General features: G+C 36.8%; 2 protein-coding genes across 2 annotated transcripts in view; one reads left to right on the top strand and one right to left on the bottom strand.

Annotated features, from left to right (window-relative positions):
- The window catches only part of GTF2F2 (general transcription factor IIF subunit 2), a 153,512-nt gene that overhangs the window by 65,555 nt on the left and 68,519 nt on the right, over nt 1–19,438 (top strand). The window lies entirely within an intron of this gene.
- KCTD4 (potassium channel tetramerization domain containing 4) lies at nt 7,799–10,205 on the bottom strand. Its single transcript, XM_017536005.2, has one exon. It carries the CDS (start codon nt 9,489–9,491, stop codon nt 8,712–8,714), a length of 780 nt encoding a protein of 259 aa, XP_017391494.1. The 5' UTR covers nt 9,492–10,205; the 3' UTR covers nt 7,799–8,711.

The raw sequence follows: 19,438 nt of genomic DNA, 5'->3' as shown, positions 1-19,438 counted from the left end.
GAGTCTCTCTTGGTCACCCAGGCTGGAGTACAGGGGCACAATCTTGACTCACTGCAACGTCTTCCTCCCAGGCTCAAGCAATTGTCCTGCCTCAGCCTCCTGAGTAGATGGGATTACAAGTGTGTGCCACCACCCCTGGCTAATTTTTGTATCTTTTTTAGTAGAGACAGGATTTCACCATGTTGGAAAGGCTGGTCTTGAACTCCTGACAAGTGATCTGCCCTCCTTGGCCTCCCAAAGTGAGCCACCACGCCTAGGCCTCTCTTTCTTTTTGACTCATTCACATACTTTCCCAGAGGAGTGACTTCTATAATATTGTAATACCAGAAACTTATTTCTGTATAGAAGCAACTATAGATGATTTCTTTGCAGTAAAGAGATAGATAGGGGGTGGCTGTTCCCTTATTGGGGAAGAAGTTTCTGTAGAAGAAGTTTTAGTGTTTTACTTCGTTAGTAATTCTTAACATTGGTGGAGTTGATTGGTGCATTCTTTTTTAACTTTATTTTTTCCCTGTTTGTGAGACAGGGTCTTGCTCTGTCACCCAGGCTGGAGTACAGTGGCATGATCCTACCTCACTGCAGCCTCGAACTCTTGGGCTCAAGCAGTCTTTCCACCTCGACCTCCCCAAGTGCTGGTATTACCATGTAAGCCAGTGTAACCAGCCTTTTTTCCTTTTGTGAAATCCTCACCTGCTTTTCTTTTCCAATGCCTTGAACCAACAAGCCACTGTTTGATGCATATTAATTTTTAAAAAGAGCAAATTAAAATTCTACCTAAACTTTTCTCTTCTACATCCTTTAGTTAAATAGCAAGTCTTAGGAAAGTTAGGAAAGATGTTACTTTATGCCCTTTGCTTCATTAAACACCTCAGTGTTAACTGCCAAGTTTGTATATATTTTATACAAGCACAAAGTTGTTATTCTCTCTGTTTTTGACAGGGCCTCACTCTGTCGCCCAGAAAGGAAGTGCAGTGGCGTAGTTACAGCCCACTGCTGCCAACCTCCTGGGCTCAAGCCACCTTTCCACCTTACCCTCTTGAGTAGCTATAACTATAGGTGTGCGCCACCATGCCCAACTTTTTTTTTTTTTTTTTTTTTTTTTTGTGGTGACAGGGGTTTTGCCATATTGCCTAGGCTGGTCTTGAACTCCTGGGCTCAAGTGATCCTCCAGCCTTGGCCTTTGAACGTGCCTGGATTATAGGTGTACCACCTGCTTAGCCCATTGTTTTCTATATACCTGTCACCTGGTGAATTTTATAATATACCTAACAATGCTGTGTTCTATAACAGCAAGAGATGTATTTTGAAGCTCTTTTTCCTTGCCTCTTATTAAGGACAATCTGCCTGATAATCCAGATAATCTAAATTTTCCTTAAGATGCGAAGAAGAGCAGAGGGAAATATAACTGGGAATAAAAATGATATTTTAATATAGTCTGCTTCCTGTTTTCAAGGAAGCTGGATTTTATGTTCTAAATCTCAGTGTGTTAGTTTTTGGCTGTGTTGTAACAACACCGACTTATAATATGTTATAAACCTATACACGTTGTAAACGTGTAGATTTATACATGTTGTAAATGCCTGCGGTTGTGTTTCCTTTTAGTTTCGGTTTTGTGGTTTTATAAATCCATCACTAACGACTTTCATCTATTGTACAACATAGTGAATATACAAATATCAATGTATTATATATACAAAAATGTACATTAAGCATAGTATAATAAAATACAGAAATTCTAGTTTTATTTCAACCACTATTTTAGAAAAAAATAAAGAATGTCCCATTCTTTAATATCCAATTCAGTATTTTTTTCTAAAATAATGGTTGAAATAAAACTAGAATTTCTGTATTTTATTATACTATGATTAATGTACATTTTTGCATTGTTAGAAAATACTTTTAAGTGTTCTTACCACAAAAATAAGTATATAAGGTAATATATATGTTAATTCGTTTGATTAGCCATTCCATAATACAGTATATACATATTTCAGAACATGTTGTATACCATAAATGTATACAAATTTTATCAATTAAAAATAGTTTTTTTGCAAAGAAAGAAAAATGCACTAAAAAATCAATTATGACTTTTAGATTTTTCTGTTTGGTGTTTCTTTCCAGTTATCATCTAACCTTTATTAGTAATTATTTTCATGCCCAGCTATGCAGTCGTTCTTTTTTCTTCCTAGAGGGATTTCTCTTAAAATATCTTTGCATAGATAGAAAAAGAATATGCAAAAATCAAAATCGTTTTGTTAGGATATAGGATTTTGGTATCTGCCTTGATACTTATTTTTAATGTGTTTTGTTGTTGTTGTTGTTGTAGTTCTTGTTGTTTTGAGACAGAGTCTCCTTCTGTAGCCCAGGCTGGAGTGTAGTGGTGCTATCTCAGCTCACTGCAACCTCTGCCTCCTGAATTCAAATGATTCTTGTGCCTCAGCCTCCCGAGTAGCTGAGATTATAGGCATGACCCACCATGCCCAGCTAAATTTTGTATTTTTAGCAGAGATGAGGTTTTACCATGTTGGCCAGGCTGGTTTTGAACTCTTGACCTCAAGTGATCCACCCACCTCGACTTCCCAAGGTGCTGGGATTACAGGCGTGAGTGAGCCACAGTGCACAGCCTATTTTTAATGTTATAAAAAATAAATAAAAATTTGTCAAATGCTATGATACCTAATGTAAATGCTAAATGGTCTGGTTCTTTGTAAAATAACATTAAGTGATAGAAGATTGTCAAATCAAGCAACCACTGATAGCAAAATTAGTATCATTCAACATTTTTAAAAGAACCTTAAAAATAGTTAATAAATACCTGTTTTAACGAGGCAAAAATCTAGTGTGTTGCAATGAAGAATTAGTAGACTTCCTCAGTTTTATACTTTAATAAATAAATATGTGCTAAGCATCCTAGAGGACAATAATCAAAATTAACCTTGAAAAGTTGGGCCTGTTTTTAAAAAGGAATTTTCAAAAATTAACTGGTTTTTAAAATAAAATTACTATTAAAACTTGCTTTTAAATGTAACTGAATATTCTGGAATTATGGTTTCGGAAAAACCTGTTATACTTTAAGGTTAAATGTCTTATATTTTATGATATGGAGCAGGATTTTAAAACATTTATAAAGGGATATGTTGGCCATGACTCGTGCCTGTAATCCCAGCACTTTGGGAGGCTGAGGCAGAATTGCTTGAGCCCAGAAGTTTGATACCAGCCTGGGCAACAAAGTGAGATTCCATCTCTATGAAAATATGTGTATTTTAAAATTTATATTTGAAAAATTTTAAAGGGACATGTTGTAATTGTCTCATTCTTTAGTATCCAATTCAGTATTTTTTCCTAAAATAGTGGTTGAGGCCGGGCGTGGTGGCTCACGCCTGTAATCCAAGCACTTTGGAGGCCAAGGCGGGCAGATCATCTGAGGTCAGGAATTCAAGACCAGCCTGACCAACATGGTGAAACCCCATCTTGAAAAAAAAAAAAAAAAAAATAGTGGTTGAAATAAAACTAGAATTTCTGTATTTTATTATACTATGCTTAATTTACATTTTTGCATTGTTAGAAAAGTTTTATTAAATATAGTCATTTATAACAACTTATAAGATACGTGTTCATGCTTTCTGTTTGCTAGAAACTATTGAACCGTTATGTATTTTTTTAAGAGAAGAAGTAGAAATACAGTCCACCTCTTCATAAATTTTTTTAGGCATAAAATTTTTCAGATTCATCTTAAATATTTCTCTTTGCTTAGCCTATTTTTCTTTGTCACCACTCCCTTCGTATTTGTTGTTAGAAACAAATTAATCTTCATATTAGCTTAAGCAAAATGATTAGGATGATAAGTCTACACAGAAGACGCCATTGCATATTTCAAAGCTAAATACAAATGATTTCTAAGTTGCATGCTGTTTTGATCCTTCATATTACATCTTTGCCTTATTAGCAGTGATTAATTATGATTCTATAATTTTAACCTTGACTTGGTGCTGTAATTTTAACCTTATCTAACAGCATTGCAGTTTAAAATGTTCATAATTTATTAGATAGGCATATCTCTAAAATAGCATTATCACATATATTACTCGTGACTTATTTTATTTATTTGAGTTGGAGTCTTGCTCTGTTGCTCTGGCTGGAGTGTAGTAGCACGATCTCAGCTTGCTGCAACCTCCACCTCCTGGATTCTAGTGATTCTTGTGCCTCAGCCTCCCAAGTAGCTCAGACTACAGGTGCGCACCACCATGCCCGACTAATTTTTGTATTTTTAGTAGAGACAAGGTTTCACCATGTTTTTTTTTTTTTTTTTTTTTGGGACGGAGTTTCACTCTTGTTACCCAGGCTGGAGTGCAATGGCGCGATCTCGGCTCACTGCAACCTATGCCTCCTGGGTTCAGACAATTCTCCTGCCTCAGCCTCCTGAGTAGCTGGGATTACAGGCACGCGCCACCATGCCCAGCTAATTTTTTGTAGTTTTAGTAGAGACGGGGTTTCACCGTGTTGACCAGGATGGTCTCGATCTCTTGACCTCGTGATCCACCCGCCTCGGCCTCCCAAAGTGCTGGGATTACAGGCTTGAGCCACCGCCCCCGGCCCCCGGTTTCACCATGTTGATCATGCTGTTCTTGAACTCCTGACCTCAAGTGATCTGCCCACCTCGGCCTCCCAAAGTGCTGGGATTATGGGTGTGAGCCACTGTGCCCGGCCCTGTCTGATTTTAAATTGGTGATAAAACAACTGGTATGATTATTTTGTTATTGTAGATTTTGACATAAGAAACCTATTATATGTATTTTAAATGAATAGAATGAAAACCGTGTTTGCCTATAGCAATTTAAAATACAGTCTTGTGTTTGTAGTATTTCATCCCAGAGTTAAGCATGTGTTTGTTAAAGTTCTCCATTCTGTTCATGTTTAAGTAGAAAGCCTAATCAATGTAAATGTGCATTTTGGAGTGACCTATTCATGGTTATGTCATAAAAATGCTTTTTACTGAACAAGATAATAATAAGTGCTTTATCAAAAGTCCGTGAAGGTGAGGTACTTTACATAGAATTTAGAATTTAATTTAAACCTTGCAAAACGCCTATCAAATAATCATTGTTATCCCTATTTTACTGTGAGGATGTTGAAATTTTATAAAGTTAAGGATCTTGCTTATAGTCATGTAAGCAAGTTAGTGGAAGTTAATGGAATTAGAACCCAAATCTGACTCCAGAGCCCATGTGTATTTCACTGTGCCGTGTTTTTTTCTCCTAATATGTCAGTTCTGTGGATTATACAGTCATTAAAAAGTTAGCCGATTTTTCAGCAAACTTGCTATATGAAAATCTTAGATTCACCAGCAGACAAATTTGTGATATTCTTTACTGTTGTGAGTTGGATGATTCACCTGTTTTTAAAATGACATGACATTCAAAATATTACTGTTCTAAAATTCAGTTTTTCACTCAACATTTTAGGAATACTTGCATTGGAAGATTGTGTCAAGTGAAGCAAACCTATATTTTGGCATACTGTATTCAACACCTACCTTATGAATCCCTGTTTTCTGCCATGTTCTAGGTGTTAGGGATATAAGTGTCTTGCAAAATCAGACACAGTTTGTTTTGGCTCAGGTACTGGTGTACCTGGGCTTCGAATCTTGGTTCCAACCCTTTATAGCTATGTGATCCTGGGCAGGTTACTTAACCCTCCAAGTCTCCATTTCTTCATCAATAAAAAGGAAAGAATAATAATACCTTTCTTAGAATTGTTTGAAGTTTAATTGAGAGAATGTATGTTCATAGCATGGTGTCTGGCATGCAGTAAAATGCTTAATAAATGTTACCTTTTATTATCACCCTAAAAGTAAGTAGCATTTGAACTATAAGTAATTTTTTTTTTTTTTGAGATGGAGAGTCTTGCTCTGTCACCTAGGCTGGAGTGCAGTGGTGCGATCTCGGCTCACTGCATCTTCCGTCTGCTGGTTCAAGCGATCCTCTCGCCCCAGCCTCTCAAGTAGCTGAGATTACAGGTGTATGCCACAATGCATGGCTAATTGAAGTAATTTTCTTTAAAAAAAAGACAAACTGAATAAGCTGATTCAGTAACATCATCTTCAGTCTGGCATGGTAGTCATCTTCCTTGAATTAATTTGAAAATTATTTTTCATTTCTTTCATTTGTTCATTTGTTCTGTATACCACCATATATACATTTAAAAAATACAGTAAAAGCCATATGCTTTTCACAGTTTAAGGATGGTGCTAGAGTCACTGCGTGGGATAATTCCAAATGTAAGAGATATATGTTTGGCTCATGGCAACTATAGTAACCTACTTTTTTATTACCTTTCTTTTGAAAAAGAGTTACTTTGTGATTTGTTTTTTGGAACAATATTTCCTTAGGAGAAAAATTTTGAGAAAGAAATTCTTCAGTGACTACTAATAAAAATACTATGAAATCTTCATGCTGACTTACAATTGACATTTTTTATTTTTTCTTGAGTTTCTTGAATAGAAAGTATTTCTAAATATGTTTAGAAAATACTAATATTAAAATATAGATATTTTCTGTAAACTTAGATCACAATATTTAGACACTTGAATATATAAATGCAAGTACAAGTAATCTGAAATTTTAAAATGTACATTTATAAAAAGTTACAAGGGTAGTCAGTCTAGTCAGATTTCCTTTTAGATTACCAAATTGCTTTAGAATATTGTGACTTATTAGAAGTATGAGGAGGAATTAAATGTGTCCAGATACAATTTCTAAAAGATGCTACGTAAAAATGAATCTGATATCTTTAATGGTTTCTATCAATAATAATGTTAAGTAGTTAAATTCTACTTTTTGATTTGATGAAAAACCTTATTTGTAATGGTTCTAAGGAGATCTGTTCAGCTATATTTCCTGTAAAAAGATATGTCAGCGTTATTTTTATTCTCTGTAATGAATCTTGTTAGAGAAAATCTTGCTCTGACATTAAATCACTACCTTTTTTTCATTACCAAAGTCCAAATGCCAAAGAAAAGTCAGCTCATAAGTTGGAGAGGCATATAAACAGTTCAATTATAGTGGCTATTAAAATAAACTTTACAATTCTTGTTTTTATAGTTTTGCTCAGTCTTGATTAAGCTGTTTTAAAGTATGTAAAAAATGTTTTAGGAGAAATCCGTTTTTCTTAGTATACATAAAAATATTGTGTAGCTGATGTGGAATTTGGTTTTTAAATGTGATTTTTTTGAAGGAATTTTTTGTAGAATAGATTTTAAAAGGTTTATTTTAGTATATACAGCCAACTTTTACATTACATTAGACTTTGTAACTAGAAGTCAGTTATATTTCTAGAAATGAATATTAGCTTTACTTATTGTAAGTTTTTATGAGTAATCAAACTTTTGGCATATATGCTAATTTATGTAACCTCAGTCAAGATTTTCAGACATCTTCCTGAGACTTATTAAAATTAAGATTTAGTTACCAGATCTAATGGTTTAATTTTAAAGGAGCAAATTTAAATATAATTTGTTCTTAGAAGTCAAAAAACAAGTGAAATGATTTAGCTGTCCTTTGCAGGGGGAAAATGCACTCATTTAAAGTTAAGTTTGTAGATTACTTCATTGAAACAGCCATACATAAAACTTAATTTTTAAAAATAATTTTTTTGTTTGGTATGAAGTAATATTAACTCATTGAGTCTGAGATTTAGCATCCAAAAAGGCATTGAAAACAATCAAAATTCTTTCATAAGAATAATGTTTAGTGATGTTCATTGAATATTTTTGAGCTTGAAAAATAGATACTTAGGGTGATTGTGAAAATGAACTCCTTTATTATTCTAATAACACATACCCTGTGAAACTAAGTTATCCATGCTTTGTGGGAACTTAGCCTGCAAAGAATTGAATTTGTTTTTGTCACTTCCAAGACCACTGTTGACTACATCAATGCATAATTTTGTGCAAAATCATCAAGTGGTACTGTTTGCTTTTAAAGTGAGTTGTAACTTTTTATTATAATCATTAATACAATCAAAGAAGGTAGCAGTGCTTTTATTTACTTTTTATTGTCATCAAGCAGTTTTCTAGGAATTTTCAGCAAAATATCAATCCAGCTATAATTCTAGTATGAAACACAGGAACTGTGAATGTAAGCTTTTGGTCCCTGCTATGAAAAATCAAATCAGTAACTTTAATGCCTTCTTATAATCTCATTTTGTTTCACTACAGCTCTGTTTTAGTTAGATCTGCACATCTGTTTTGCTCCAGGTGGTTAATTTTACCAGCTCAGTTTCTTTGTAGATTTTTGCCATAGTAGAAAGGATTTTAAATCTTAATAGCCCCTTAAAATATTTTATTACCATTTCCTTAAATAAACAATCGATGATGTACATGCTTTGTTTTTTGTGCAAATACCCAAGACATTCTGATTGAAAGACAGCTTAGGGACAAATAAACAAATAGCAAAAGCATTCAGTCTTTATTTACAGTATATAGAAGGTTACTGTTTTTATTTTAGGTGAAAGAGACTGATCAGCAGGAACACCCCAGAGGAAGGACATCTTTAGCGATAGAATTTACATACCGTTAGCTCACAGTAATTGATTAGTAGCAGGGCTCTGTAGTACAGAGCTAGCTGGGCACGTTATTTGGGATGCCTTTGATGCCGTAGTTTTCCGAAGCTTGCTGGCTGCATGCTTGTTGCCTTTGTTCGTGACACAGGTAATTACTTGATAAAATGAAGTGCATCGCTGTGAACAATTGACCCTTTGGAACAATCCAGGCTGGTCAGCAGTCTAAAACCACACTTTAAAGCCATCATGATAGCCTCAAACTTAAGAGTTTCCAAGGTACAGACAAAGGTGTTGTCTTCCTTTAGTACAAGTCGAGTGCCATTTTCAGACTTTATGAAGTATTTAAATTGGATGATATTTGACGATATTGAAAACTCCTCTGGAAATCCATCCAGCCTGCTTTTGGACACCAGAACAATGCGAGACTTTATTTTTGAGATGAAATCAGGAGCATTACAGAAGATTCTCAGTCCTTGTGAACGATCGTGGTTATCTGTTATTTCCAAGAAAGTAGTCTCTCTGGGTGTTAGCTGCTCTTTCTCCCACCTGGATTTTACTTCCTCTGCCAGTCCCTTGAGCTGAAAGAATTCTGCTTCTTGTGCAAGAAGTTGATTTTCTCGAAACCCTTCGGGCAATAGAAGTTCTCCATTTCGTAGGAAGTTTAGGACATGCCTGAAGAGGAGCCCATCCCTGTCTATGAAATAATGACCATCAGCATCAAACGGGCAGAGGATTTTTCCATTTACTATACCTTCAAGGAAAGTATCTGGGTATTTGGTCAGTGTTTGTTTTTGAGTAATGTATAAATATCCACCAACGTTGAGGGTCATCAGTGTGGATTTGCAGTTCTTTCCTTGATCAGCATCTTCCAGGCTGTTGTGTTTCCCTTCATACTCCTTTTCTTTTTCTCTTCTGTTTATTTTACGCTCCATTTTTTGAAGATACTATTTCAGCTTGTTCTTCTTGGCTTTGAGATTTTTTAAAAAGAAACACTATCACACAAGCACGCCTTTATTCAGCCCCAGCCTGGTGATGGAATGGAAATGCTGGCAGCATCGCCTGCGCTGTCAGCTCAGTTTTGCAGTAGGTGGCGTATCAGCCTATGTATGCAGGAGCTTTCTGGAGTAAGACGGAAAAGAGAATTTGCATTTAACTGTATCAGGGAAGGGATTTGTTTTGAAAGGATTTTCATGTCTATCCTTTGAATAATAAGAGTTACTCAGAGTAAATTGAATTTCCTCATCAGTTAAACAGATCCAAATGTGGATCGTCTTCAGCCAAATGTGAATTTTTAACCATTTGTAAATGCCTAAGTTATTTTTTAATCAGGCAGGCTTAATATTGAATAATATTGTCATCTTTAAGAAAATAATGTATATTGATTTAGTGTCATCTTTTTAAAATAAATATGAGTAGGAAACGTAAGATGAAAATTTTAGGTGTATAGAATTTTCTTTCCTGGAAAAAGTCACACATTTCACAACGGTGTAGTCATTTTTGAGACACAAATAAGAATACTTAACATGCTACTTGTGACACTGCACTTGAATTTAATTGGATTTGCATGTGATTCTGATTTGGAGATCTTTGTTAAAGGATGTTAAGAAAATTTTTTTTATTATTTATTTTTACCCTAAAAGTAAAAAAAAAAAAAAGAATCAAATAGGCTTTACAGTAATCACTTACTTTTTTTGGTTAAGATTTTCTGTGGAAAATGCATAAACTTGTTAAGAAAATTTTTTTATTATTTATTTTTACCCTAAAATAAAAAAAAAAAAAAAAGAATCAAATAGGCTTTACAGTAATCACTTACTTTTTTTGGTTAAGATTTTCTGTGGAAAATGCATGAACTTGTTTCACTTGAAGCCTGCTTTTGTGCTGAACAGAGACTAGGGCAAGTGTAGAAAATACTATAACTGTGTATATGCATGTGCACATATGCTATAGGAAGATCGGAGAACAGTGTAGATTCAGAATACCTGTTACAAAATAGTGTCATGGGTAAGTTAGTTTGTTCCTGTTTGTTTGTTTCACAGTGGGCAAAAGAAACCACCGAAGCCTAATCTTGTTTTTCAACTTGGGAGCTGGAGCAGTGTGAGTGATGTCACCCTTTACTCCCCATGTCTTTTTCCTCTATCCCCTGTAACTTCCCTTCCAAAGCAATTTAGGGTTCTGAGCTTTCATTTCTACCATTTAAAGGCTCAGTGGTAGGAAATGTGAACATTGTCCTCAGTACTATTATTTGGCCTATCTGCTAAATTATTCCGAGGAACTACATTGTTTTTTGTTTTTGTTTTTTTATATTTTTTGTAGAGACAGATTTTTGTCATGTTGCCCAGACTGGTCTCAAACTGCTGGATTCAGGGGATCTGCCCACCTCAGCTTCCCAGAGCACTGAAATTATAGGCACAAGCTGCTGTGCTGGGCCATGCTGTTAAAAGTTAGACTTTAGTTTATATTTCTCTTGCATTAAAAGTATTTTAAATTATTTAACTGTATGTTGACATAGAAGTATTAGAAGAGATTCTTCTAAAATGCATAGTTTTTATTTTCTTTAAACAATATGAGATTTTCAGATATAAAAAATTATATTCTTAAAGTGATCTTGATGTTAACATTTATGTATTATTGAGATTATCAAAAGTTCATTGAAATCAAACTAGAAGACCAAGGCATCGTGCTTTTAGAACTGTGTTTTTGCTTAGAGACTATGAAATTCAACTTCCTCATTTTACCAAAGATAAAATTGCATTCCAGAGAAATTTTAGTGTTTTACTAGGACTTGACAGAAAAGCCAACGTTTTGACTAAAACTTTCTTTTAGTCCTGCAGCACTTAAGACCTACCTACTCTTATATTCTGACAATCTCATGTATGTCTTGATTTTGCTTTTTTAGATTATCATTTCTGTCAATACAGCTTTTTAAGAAATACTGAATAGATTTTGAGGGAAAAGGGATACAACTTTGGAAGTATATTCATGGAATTCTTCTTATATTATCATTACAGATAGTCACTGCACATGAGTAGCATCATATAATAGCAAAATCAAAAAGGCATAACAATTTCATTTACAGGTATAGTTCTCTTTTTTTGAACTTTATAGGATACCAGAATTAGTGCAATATAACTGTAGTATAGTGATGGAGACTGTGCTGGCAAGTTCTTGCTTGTTTAAATCAAGTGACGTGGATGGATACTATGTACTCTGGGTCTACTTCCTTACACTCTATTTGGCCTGTCTATAGATGTCGTCATGGGGAAAACCCAATACTACTGCTTTTGGAGGATGGGCTTCCATGGGGTGATGAGAGGGCAGGAGTGAGGCAGGACTGCTGGAAGTGGGACTGCTGACCTCTTCAGTCATCACTCCAAGGCCAACTTACACTTCCTAACTCAAAGGAAGATTTTGTCTGCCTTTGCAGGCAGAAAGATAAAAAATTTTGAAAGGTTGGGGTGCTGTTTCCTACTCGATATGTCTGGTTTCCGCTGCCAGCTTTTCAAAACCACTGATGAGTGCTCCTTGTTTCTGCAGGCTTATCTGAACAGACCCTGAACCATTCCATCTTTTGCCTCTTCTCCTTGATTGCTTTTTCTCACTCTAGACTTCACTCTGGTGTTCTTGGCTTTTCTAAAATTGACATGTATAATTTCTTTGCCACCATGGCCTGGTAATAGTAGTGTAACTGAAGCCTTGTCTTAGTGCCTGGCTAATACAAATCTATAGGACTTTTGTGTACTCTTTGCCACAATTTGCAGACTTAAGAAAGAAAAATGGAGGCCGGGCATGTTGGCTCACGACTATAATCCCACCATTTTGGGAGGCTAAGGCAGGCAGGTTACTGGAGGCCAGGAGTTTGAGACCAGCCTGGCCGACATAGGGAAACCCCTTGTCTACCAAAAATTTAAAAAACAATTAGCTGGGTACATTGGTGTATGCCTGTAGTGCCAGCTACTTGGGAGGCTGAGGCAGGAGAATTGCTGAGCCCGGGAGGTGGAGGTTGCAATGAGTCCAGATAGCCCCGCTGCCCTCCAGCCTGGGCAACACAATAAGACCCTGTTTCAAAAAAAAAAGTGTCATCCAGTAGGCCCCACTGTATCCCTCTTACTCAATGTTACCTCCAGTAAATCATGATGACTGCAATTCATGGAAATTACAGGAGTTCATTGATCTTTTCTGCCTGTGGTGGTATACAGGCCCCTTAGGAGAAAGCCAGATTACCACTTTTTAGTCTGTTCTAAATTTATATTTACTTGCTAGGGGGTGGGGAGTGGGTGTTGCTTGACTGAGGTGGTATCAGTAAGGTCTCCACAGCCCTAAAACTTTTAAAAATGGTGTTTCAGTACCTGTACCAAGGGAGACATCCCTGGATCATGGGACTGCGTTTCTCTGCCTCATTGCAGATACAAACTGGAATTACTCAGTGGTTTCAACAGAAGGGTTTAAACCACACATGTCAAAAATTAGCTCTGCCTTTACGGGCAAAAATTTTAAAAATTTTTGAAAGATTGGGGTCCTGTTTCCTACTCAGTACCTTAACTCTTTATTAGAGCTTGATCACCTCTGTCTTAGACATCTTTAATCATATACAACTAACTTTGAGAATTAAAACTGGTCCTTGGTATGAGTATATCCTGTAATTAATTGGGTCCAATGCCTAACGAAATTCTGGCAGAACCTTCCACTATGAGATAATGCTAATGCCCTACCATCTGCATAAAGCAGAACTCATTCCAGGCCAGTAGCAGGAATTCCCATCTTTTCTACCAACTCCTTTTGGGAAATGACGTCTTTGTCATCCCATGATTGATGCAGAGTATCATTGTAGTATATACACTTCCTCCATTTATATGTCAGAGATATTCCCATGCCGTGGAAGGAAGTAGAATCTTACCAGGAGAGTTTCTCTCCTGATTCGAAGATACAAAAGGTGTGATAATTCTAGACTTAACAGGTTAGTCCTCTGTAAAATTCAAACACTCTTCAAGGAAAAGGGAGGTCTTAGAAGCTGCTTTTGTTAAGAACAGGGAGCTTCTGTCTCCACATTCTTCCCTTCTATCAAATCTTGCTTGTTGTCAGCTGCATGTGTCTATGCTTGTCTTTTAAAAGGATTTCGTTCGCATTACCCTAGAAAGAAAGTAAAAGCTAGAGAAGCTGCTGTCAATTTTTTATTTAAACCTGACACTATGTCTCTGCCTTGGACTTCTCCACATTTTTTGGTTTATTGTGTTTTGACCTTCCTCTGCCTTTCACAAGCTGAGTTTTTTTTTTACATGTGCTTGCTTCTTCATAGCTTCCTGTCAACAGCGTTGAATGTAAGCAGCATTCATTTTGATTCAGCTACGAATATTTTGTGTTGGCTTCTTTTATGTGTTAAAAATAAATTACACTGTCTAATGTATTGACATATTTTAAGAATCAAGATTTTCACATGTTAATGTAATTCTTTTTAAATGTCCAAATTTTAGTTATGTTTCAAAATATTTAATTTATCTGCTTTAAATGTTGTCTGGGACTGATATTGTACTAATAAAAGTACTGTGGTGGCCACTTTATATAACTGATTGACCACAGCATCTCACAAACTGTGCAGAGTACTTGAACCTTCTTAGGACTAATAGGACATAACTCAGACCAGAAGGTCATGTGCACATGTCATTCCAGTACAAAGAATACAGCTGTAAGTATTTTGCAGCGTTGAACTGTATCTTCAAGGAAGCCCAGGAAAATTGTCTACATTGGCAAATGTTTTAGCCTCATTTGAGGAGTGTAGAAAAAAATAAGGCACTATGTGTTAAAAGGAGTATAAATAAAAACAATAGACTAGCGCAGAGGTTCAGGTGAAATTCCATTCCACATTTCTTTGATTTTCACTACAGAGGTAATCTTGACAATTTGCAAATCACATTAATTCATGTTTTAAGTGTACTTTGGGAAATGAGTATTTCAGGGAAACCTGTGTTTTATAATTTTGCAAGCAGAAGTTATACCTTAAGTTTTTTAAAACAAAGCTTTTTTTGAAATATGACCTATGCATTATTATTTACTGGAAGATTATATTGTAACCAGATGAGCACAACACTTCTATAAGGCATCAAATGAACATTAAAATGATAATATTGTACAGAACTCATTTTTATAGTGCTATTTGGCAGAATGCAGTTTTACTTTCTCTTTGGGAAAAAGATATTTTAAGCTAATAACCATTATCTACAATCTCAAAATGAGGGGGATAATTTTGAAAACCCTTGCAAAGGTACTACAGTTATGAAGTAGGTGAATAAAGAGAGTCTCTGTTGCCAGAGGCGAGCCTCTGCCACTTTCCTTCTCTTTCCTCAGCACTTAACATCCTCTGGTGTCTTCAGGGATGAGATGGTGTGGAGGAGAGAGAAGAGGACCTGAACAGAACGGGATATGATGGCTCAAGGGAGCAAATGCGATTTCTTACAGAGTAGGGAGGAGTTGTAAATTAGGGTTGGAGAACTCTATCATATCACACATTTTTTTTCATATTTACCATTTTTGTAACTGAGGTACATTTTAACATCATTAGCTTGTGAAAGTTTAGTGACAGCATTTTGTCTTGGTGGCACATAAAATAATGGTTTTATATTACAAATCATAGCATCTTTGTTGTTGTTGTTTTTTGATTGAAACAGAGTCTCGCTCTGTCACCAGGCTGAAGTGCAATGGCGCGATCCCGGCTCACTGCAACCTCCGTTTTCCAGTTTCAAGCAATTCTCCTGCCTCAGCCTCCCGAGTAGCTGGGACAACAGGCACACACCACCATGCCTGGCTAATTTTTTGTGCTTCTAGTAGAGACAGGGTTTCACCATGTTGGCCAGGATGGTCTCGATCTCTTGACCTTGTGATCCACCCGCCTCAGCCTCCCGAAGTGCTGGGATTACAGGCATGAGCCACTGCGCCCGGCAATAGCATCTTATAGTTGATAAAATATTTGAGTAGCTCTGTGAGCTATTCCCTCCATATAACAAGAAAGTAAAATAGACAGGGAGGAGGGAAAGAGTTTTGCCGGGACATAGAGGAGATAGAGGGAAAGACAAAACAGTGTGACTGTTTGATATTAAAATTAGGCAAATTATTTTATGACTTTTATAAAATTAAATTTTATTTCTTGATACAGGGTCTTACTCTGTCACCCAGGCTGGAGTATAGTGGTATTATCACAGCTCACTGCAACCTCAACCTCCTGGGCTCAGGTGATCCTCCTGCCTTAGCCTCCAATGTAGCTGGGGGCCACAGGCATGTGCCTCACACCTGGCTAATTTTTTTATTTTTTTTGTGGAGACTGGGTCTCACTTTGTTGCCCAGGCTAGGCTTAAGCTGTCCTCCTGTATCAGCCTCCCAAAGGTTTAGGATTACAGGTGTGAGCCATCATGCACAGCAGAATTCCTGAAGATCAAATAGAGATTGGAACATCACTTCCCAATTTGAATAAAGACCAGCTTTTTAATGATACAGGGATAGAAAGTTTGCCTAACTGGTTTGTTAAGATGCTAGTATCTTTTATTAATAGACCTCACCTGAGAACCACAGACAAAAACACTTCTAGGAACATATTTTAAATGAGAAAAATGGAGACTACTAGGAATATTAAAAATGGTTTACCTTTTAAATGTACCTGCTTCTTGAAAAGATTATTTCTTCAGTCTTTTCTCAGAGAGTGTTGACACAGGATATGATATAATTAAGAGTTAGAAGAGTAACTTTGAAGTCTGGAGGATCAGCCTGAAATGTTGGTCAGTAGTCCTCTGGTCTGTGTTTTTACAGGAGTTGGAAGTCCTCTTAAAGGCCTCCACATTCAACTGGATCCAGAAGGTCTTGTGGAAATGAATGCGTGTTAACTTCCTGATGCCTAAGACTTCCTAACATACCTGATTTCATTACTTACATTCCATTGCTAATAAGCAGTGTTGCTGTTCACTGTAACTTGTTGAAACTAGGGATGCCTTTGTAAAAAAAAAAAAGTGCCAGTATCATTTCTCCTCAGTTCTTTGATGTAGAGTATATCTCAAGTTCAGATATAGGGTAGGGTAATCCAGCAAAGAGCACAAGTTTAAATATTTTCAAGCCTTTGGCAGCTTCTTAACATTTTGTTGTTGTTCTCTTTTGACTCAAAGAAAATTTAATTATATCTATGGCTTTCGGAAAGTACTAGAGCAAACAAAATGAACACTAATGAAATAATAAAACATCCTCAGTTGGAGAGGAAGGCTAGTGTTTTTATTTAGTGAAAGAGACCTAGAAGAGATCTCAGACCTTCTAGTAATGTCATTATTATAGATGCTGAGGCCCAGAGATATAAAATAACTTCTCCAGAGTAACACTGCTGTTTAGTGACAGAATCATAATGAGAAGCCTTCAGTTCTTTTTATAGGACATGCGTTAATATACTTAACCTTTAAAATTTTCTCTCAAGTTTTTTTCTGATTTTGGGTGGTGGGATATACATAAATAACTGTCATCAAAGATGTCTGTTCATACTCAGTAAGATTCTTTTGGTTGCAAGTAGCAGAAACCAGTCAACAAACAAATCTAGCCAATAAACGGGGTGTGGAGGAGAACTTAGAAAGGGTCTCAGACTATTTCCTAGAATTTAAAGAAGAGCAAATGGCCAAAGATAAGAATTGAGCCATTCCAAAGCCTTTGGTAGGATGAGTTTGTGTGGCTTCTCTGCAGAGTACTGGCAAGGCAATTTCCTTCTAGTAATTTGTGGTGTAAACCCCTTAGTTGAACATTTCAAGCACAGGAATGAGCAAGCACAGACACATACCAGAAGCCATTGCTAATGCCATTCCCACCACCTTCAGCATCTTCCTTATCCCCACCCACCCCAGTCTGAATCCCCTCATTTTTCAAGGTCCAGCACAATCATTTCTTTCTCTTCAAAACTTCTTGGCTGAGCCCTCCTGCCTATAAATCTAGCATTTTGGGAAGCCAAGGCGAGTGGATCACCTGAGGTCAAGAGTGTAAGACCAGCCTGGCCAACATGGTAAAACCCTGTCTCCACTAAAAATACAAAAATTAGCCTGACGCAGTGACAAGTACCTGTAATCCCAGCTGCTCAGGAGGCTGAGGCAGGAGAATCACTTGAATCCAGGAGGTGGAGGTTGCAGTGAGCCAAGATCATGCCACTGCACTTCAGCCTGGGTGGCAACAGAGGCTTAGGGGGAAAAAAAAAAAAAAGACCACTTCTTGATCCCTAGCTCGACATAATCTCAGAGACAGAGAGAGAGAGAGAGAGAGAGAGTGTGTGTGTGTATGTGTTTAATCCCAGTACTCTGTGTGTGTCTTTGTTTTATAACCTTTAACATATTCAACTTGACAGAAGAATCTCACAGTTCATGTGGAATAACCAGTAATTGGTCAGTTAAATTAAAAGATGGGAAATCATAAAAATTATACCAATATGCAGTTCCTACCTGCCTTAAACATTTTATCTTAAACTTTATTAATGTACATTTAGTTGGCCGGGCGCAGTGGCTCATACCTGTAATCTCAACACTTTGGAAGGCTGAGGTGGGCAGATCACATGAGGTCAAGGGTTCGAGACCTGTTTGGCCACCATGGTGAAACCCCGACTGTACTAAAAATACAAAAATTAGCTGGGCATGGTGGCGTATGCCTGTAATCCCGGCTACTCAGGTGGCTGAGGCATGAGAATCGCTTGAACCCCAGGAGGCGGAGGTTTTGATGAGTCTAGATTGCACCACTGCACTCCAGCCTGGGTGACAGAGTGAGACTTCGTCTCAGAAAATAAATAAAATAAATGTACATTTAATTGCTGACATATATGTAGGACAAGGCCTTTGCTTTGAATATAGGATACTAACTGACCATCTGCTTTCTTTGTTTTTCAAAAATTAAACCCATCGTTTAGTTTTCAAATTCTTTTTTGAGACAGAGTCTCCCTCTGTCGCCCAGGCAGGAATGCAGTGGTGTGATCTCAGCTCACTGCAACCTCAACATCCCAGTTTCAAACAAAGCCACCCAAATAGCTAGGACTGCAGCCATGCACCACCATGCCCAGGTTTGTTTGTTTGTTTGTATTTTTAGTAGAGACAGGGAATCCCTGTGTTGCCTGGGCTGGTCTGAAACTCCTGACCTCAAGTGATCTGCCCTCCTTGGCCTCCCAAAGTTCTGAGATTACAGGTGTGAGCCACCTCACCTGGCTCCATCATTTAGTTTAGATTTTCCATTTTGGTTTCTTTGAAAAGGAGCAAGAATTTAGACACTGTGAAACTATCTAAATACAGACTCTTTCTAGACTTCTTTGCTTCCTTTCCAGTCTCTGGTTGTCTCACCTATACCTAATTTGACAGTATTGTGTTACAGCTTACTTTATATCATGTTACCAAAGCATTCTACATAGTCTTTATAGAAACACCCCCCAAACTCCCTCCCGTACTCGAAATTGGCTTATGTAATATATAATCAAATTACATAATTATTAAAACTAATATAAACAAGTTCTAGCATAGTTTGAGCAGAAGTGTGTGGGAGTGCTAGAGATTAACCTATTACCCACTAGTGTATGGTGAGCTGTGGGCATCTGTGGCTATATTAAATAGCAGGCAGGGACTTGAGAGCCTTGGTTAATCTAGAAGTGAGTTAAGTAGAAGTGTATCAAAGTGCTTCTGATACAGTAAAATGATTTATATGCCTGTCTTACCATCCTGTGAGACCAGCACTCTCAAATGTGGTCTGGGAACTGCTGTGCAGAGGGGTCCCCGAGATCCTTTCAAGGGATCAATTATGTCAAGACCATTTTTATAATTATGCTAATGGCTTTTTCATTTTTTTCACTCTCATTCTCTAGAAATTTCTTAGTTTTAGTTTCTTTTTTTTTTTTTTTTTT

Source organism: Cebus imitator, unplaced genomic scaffold, assembly GCF_001604975.1.
Source record: "Cebus imitator isolate Cc_AM_T3 unplaced genomic scaffold, Cebus_imitator-1.0 Scaffold94, whole genome shotgun sequence".
Classification (NCBI taxonomy): domain Eukaryota; kingdom Metazoa; phylum Chordata; class Mammalia; order Primates; family Cebidae; genus Cebus; species Cebus imitator.
The sequence above is the reverse complement of the archived record's forward strand: the minus strand, read 5'-3'. Positions and strand labels throughout refer to the sequence as shown.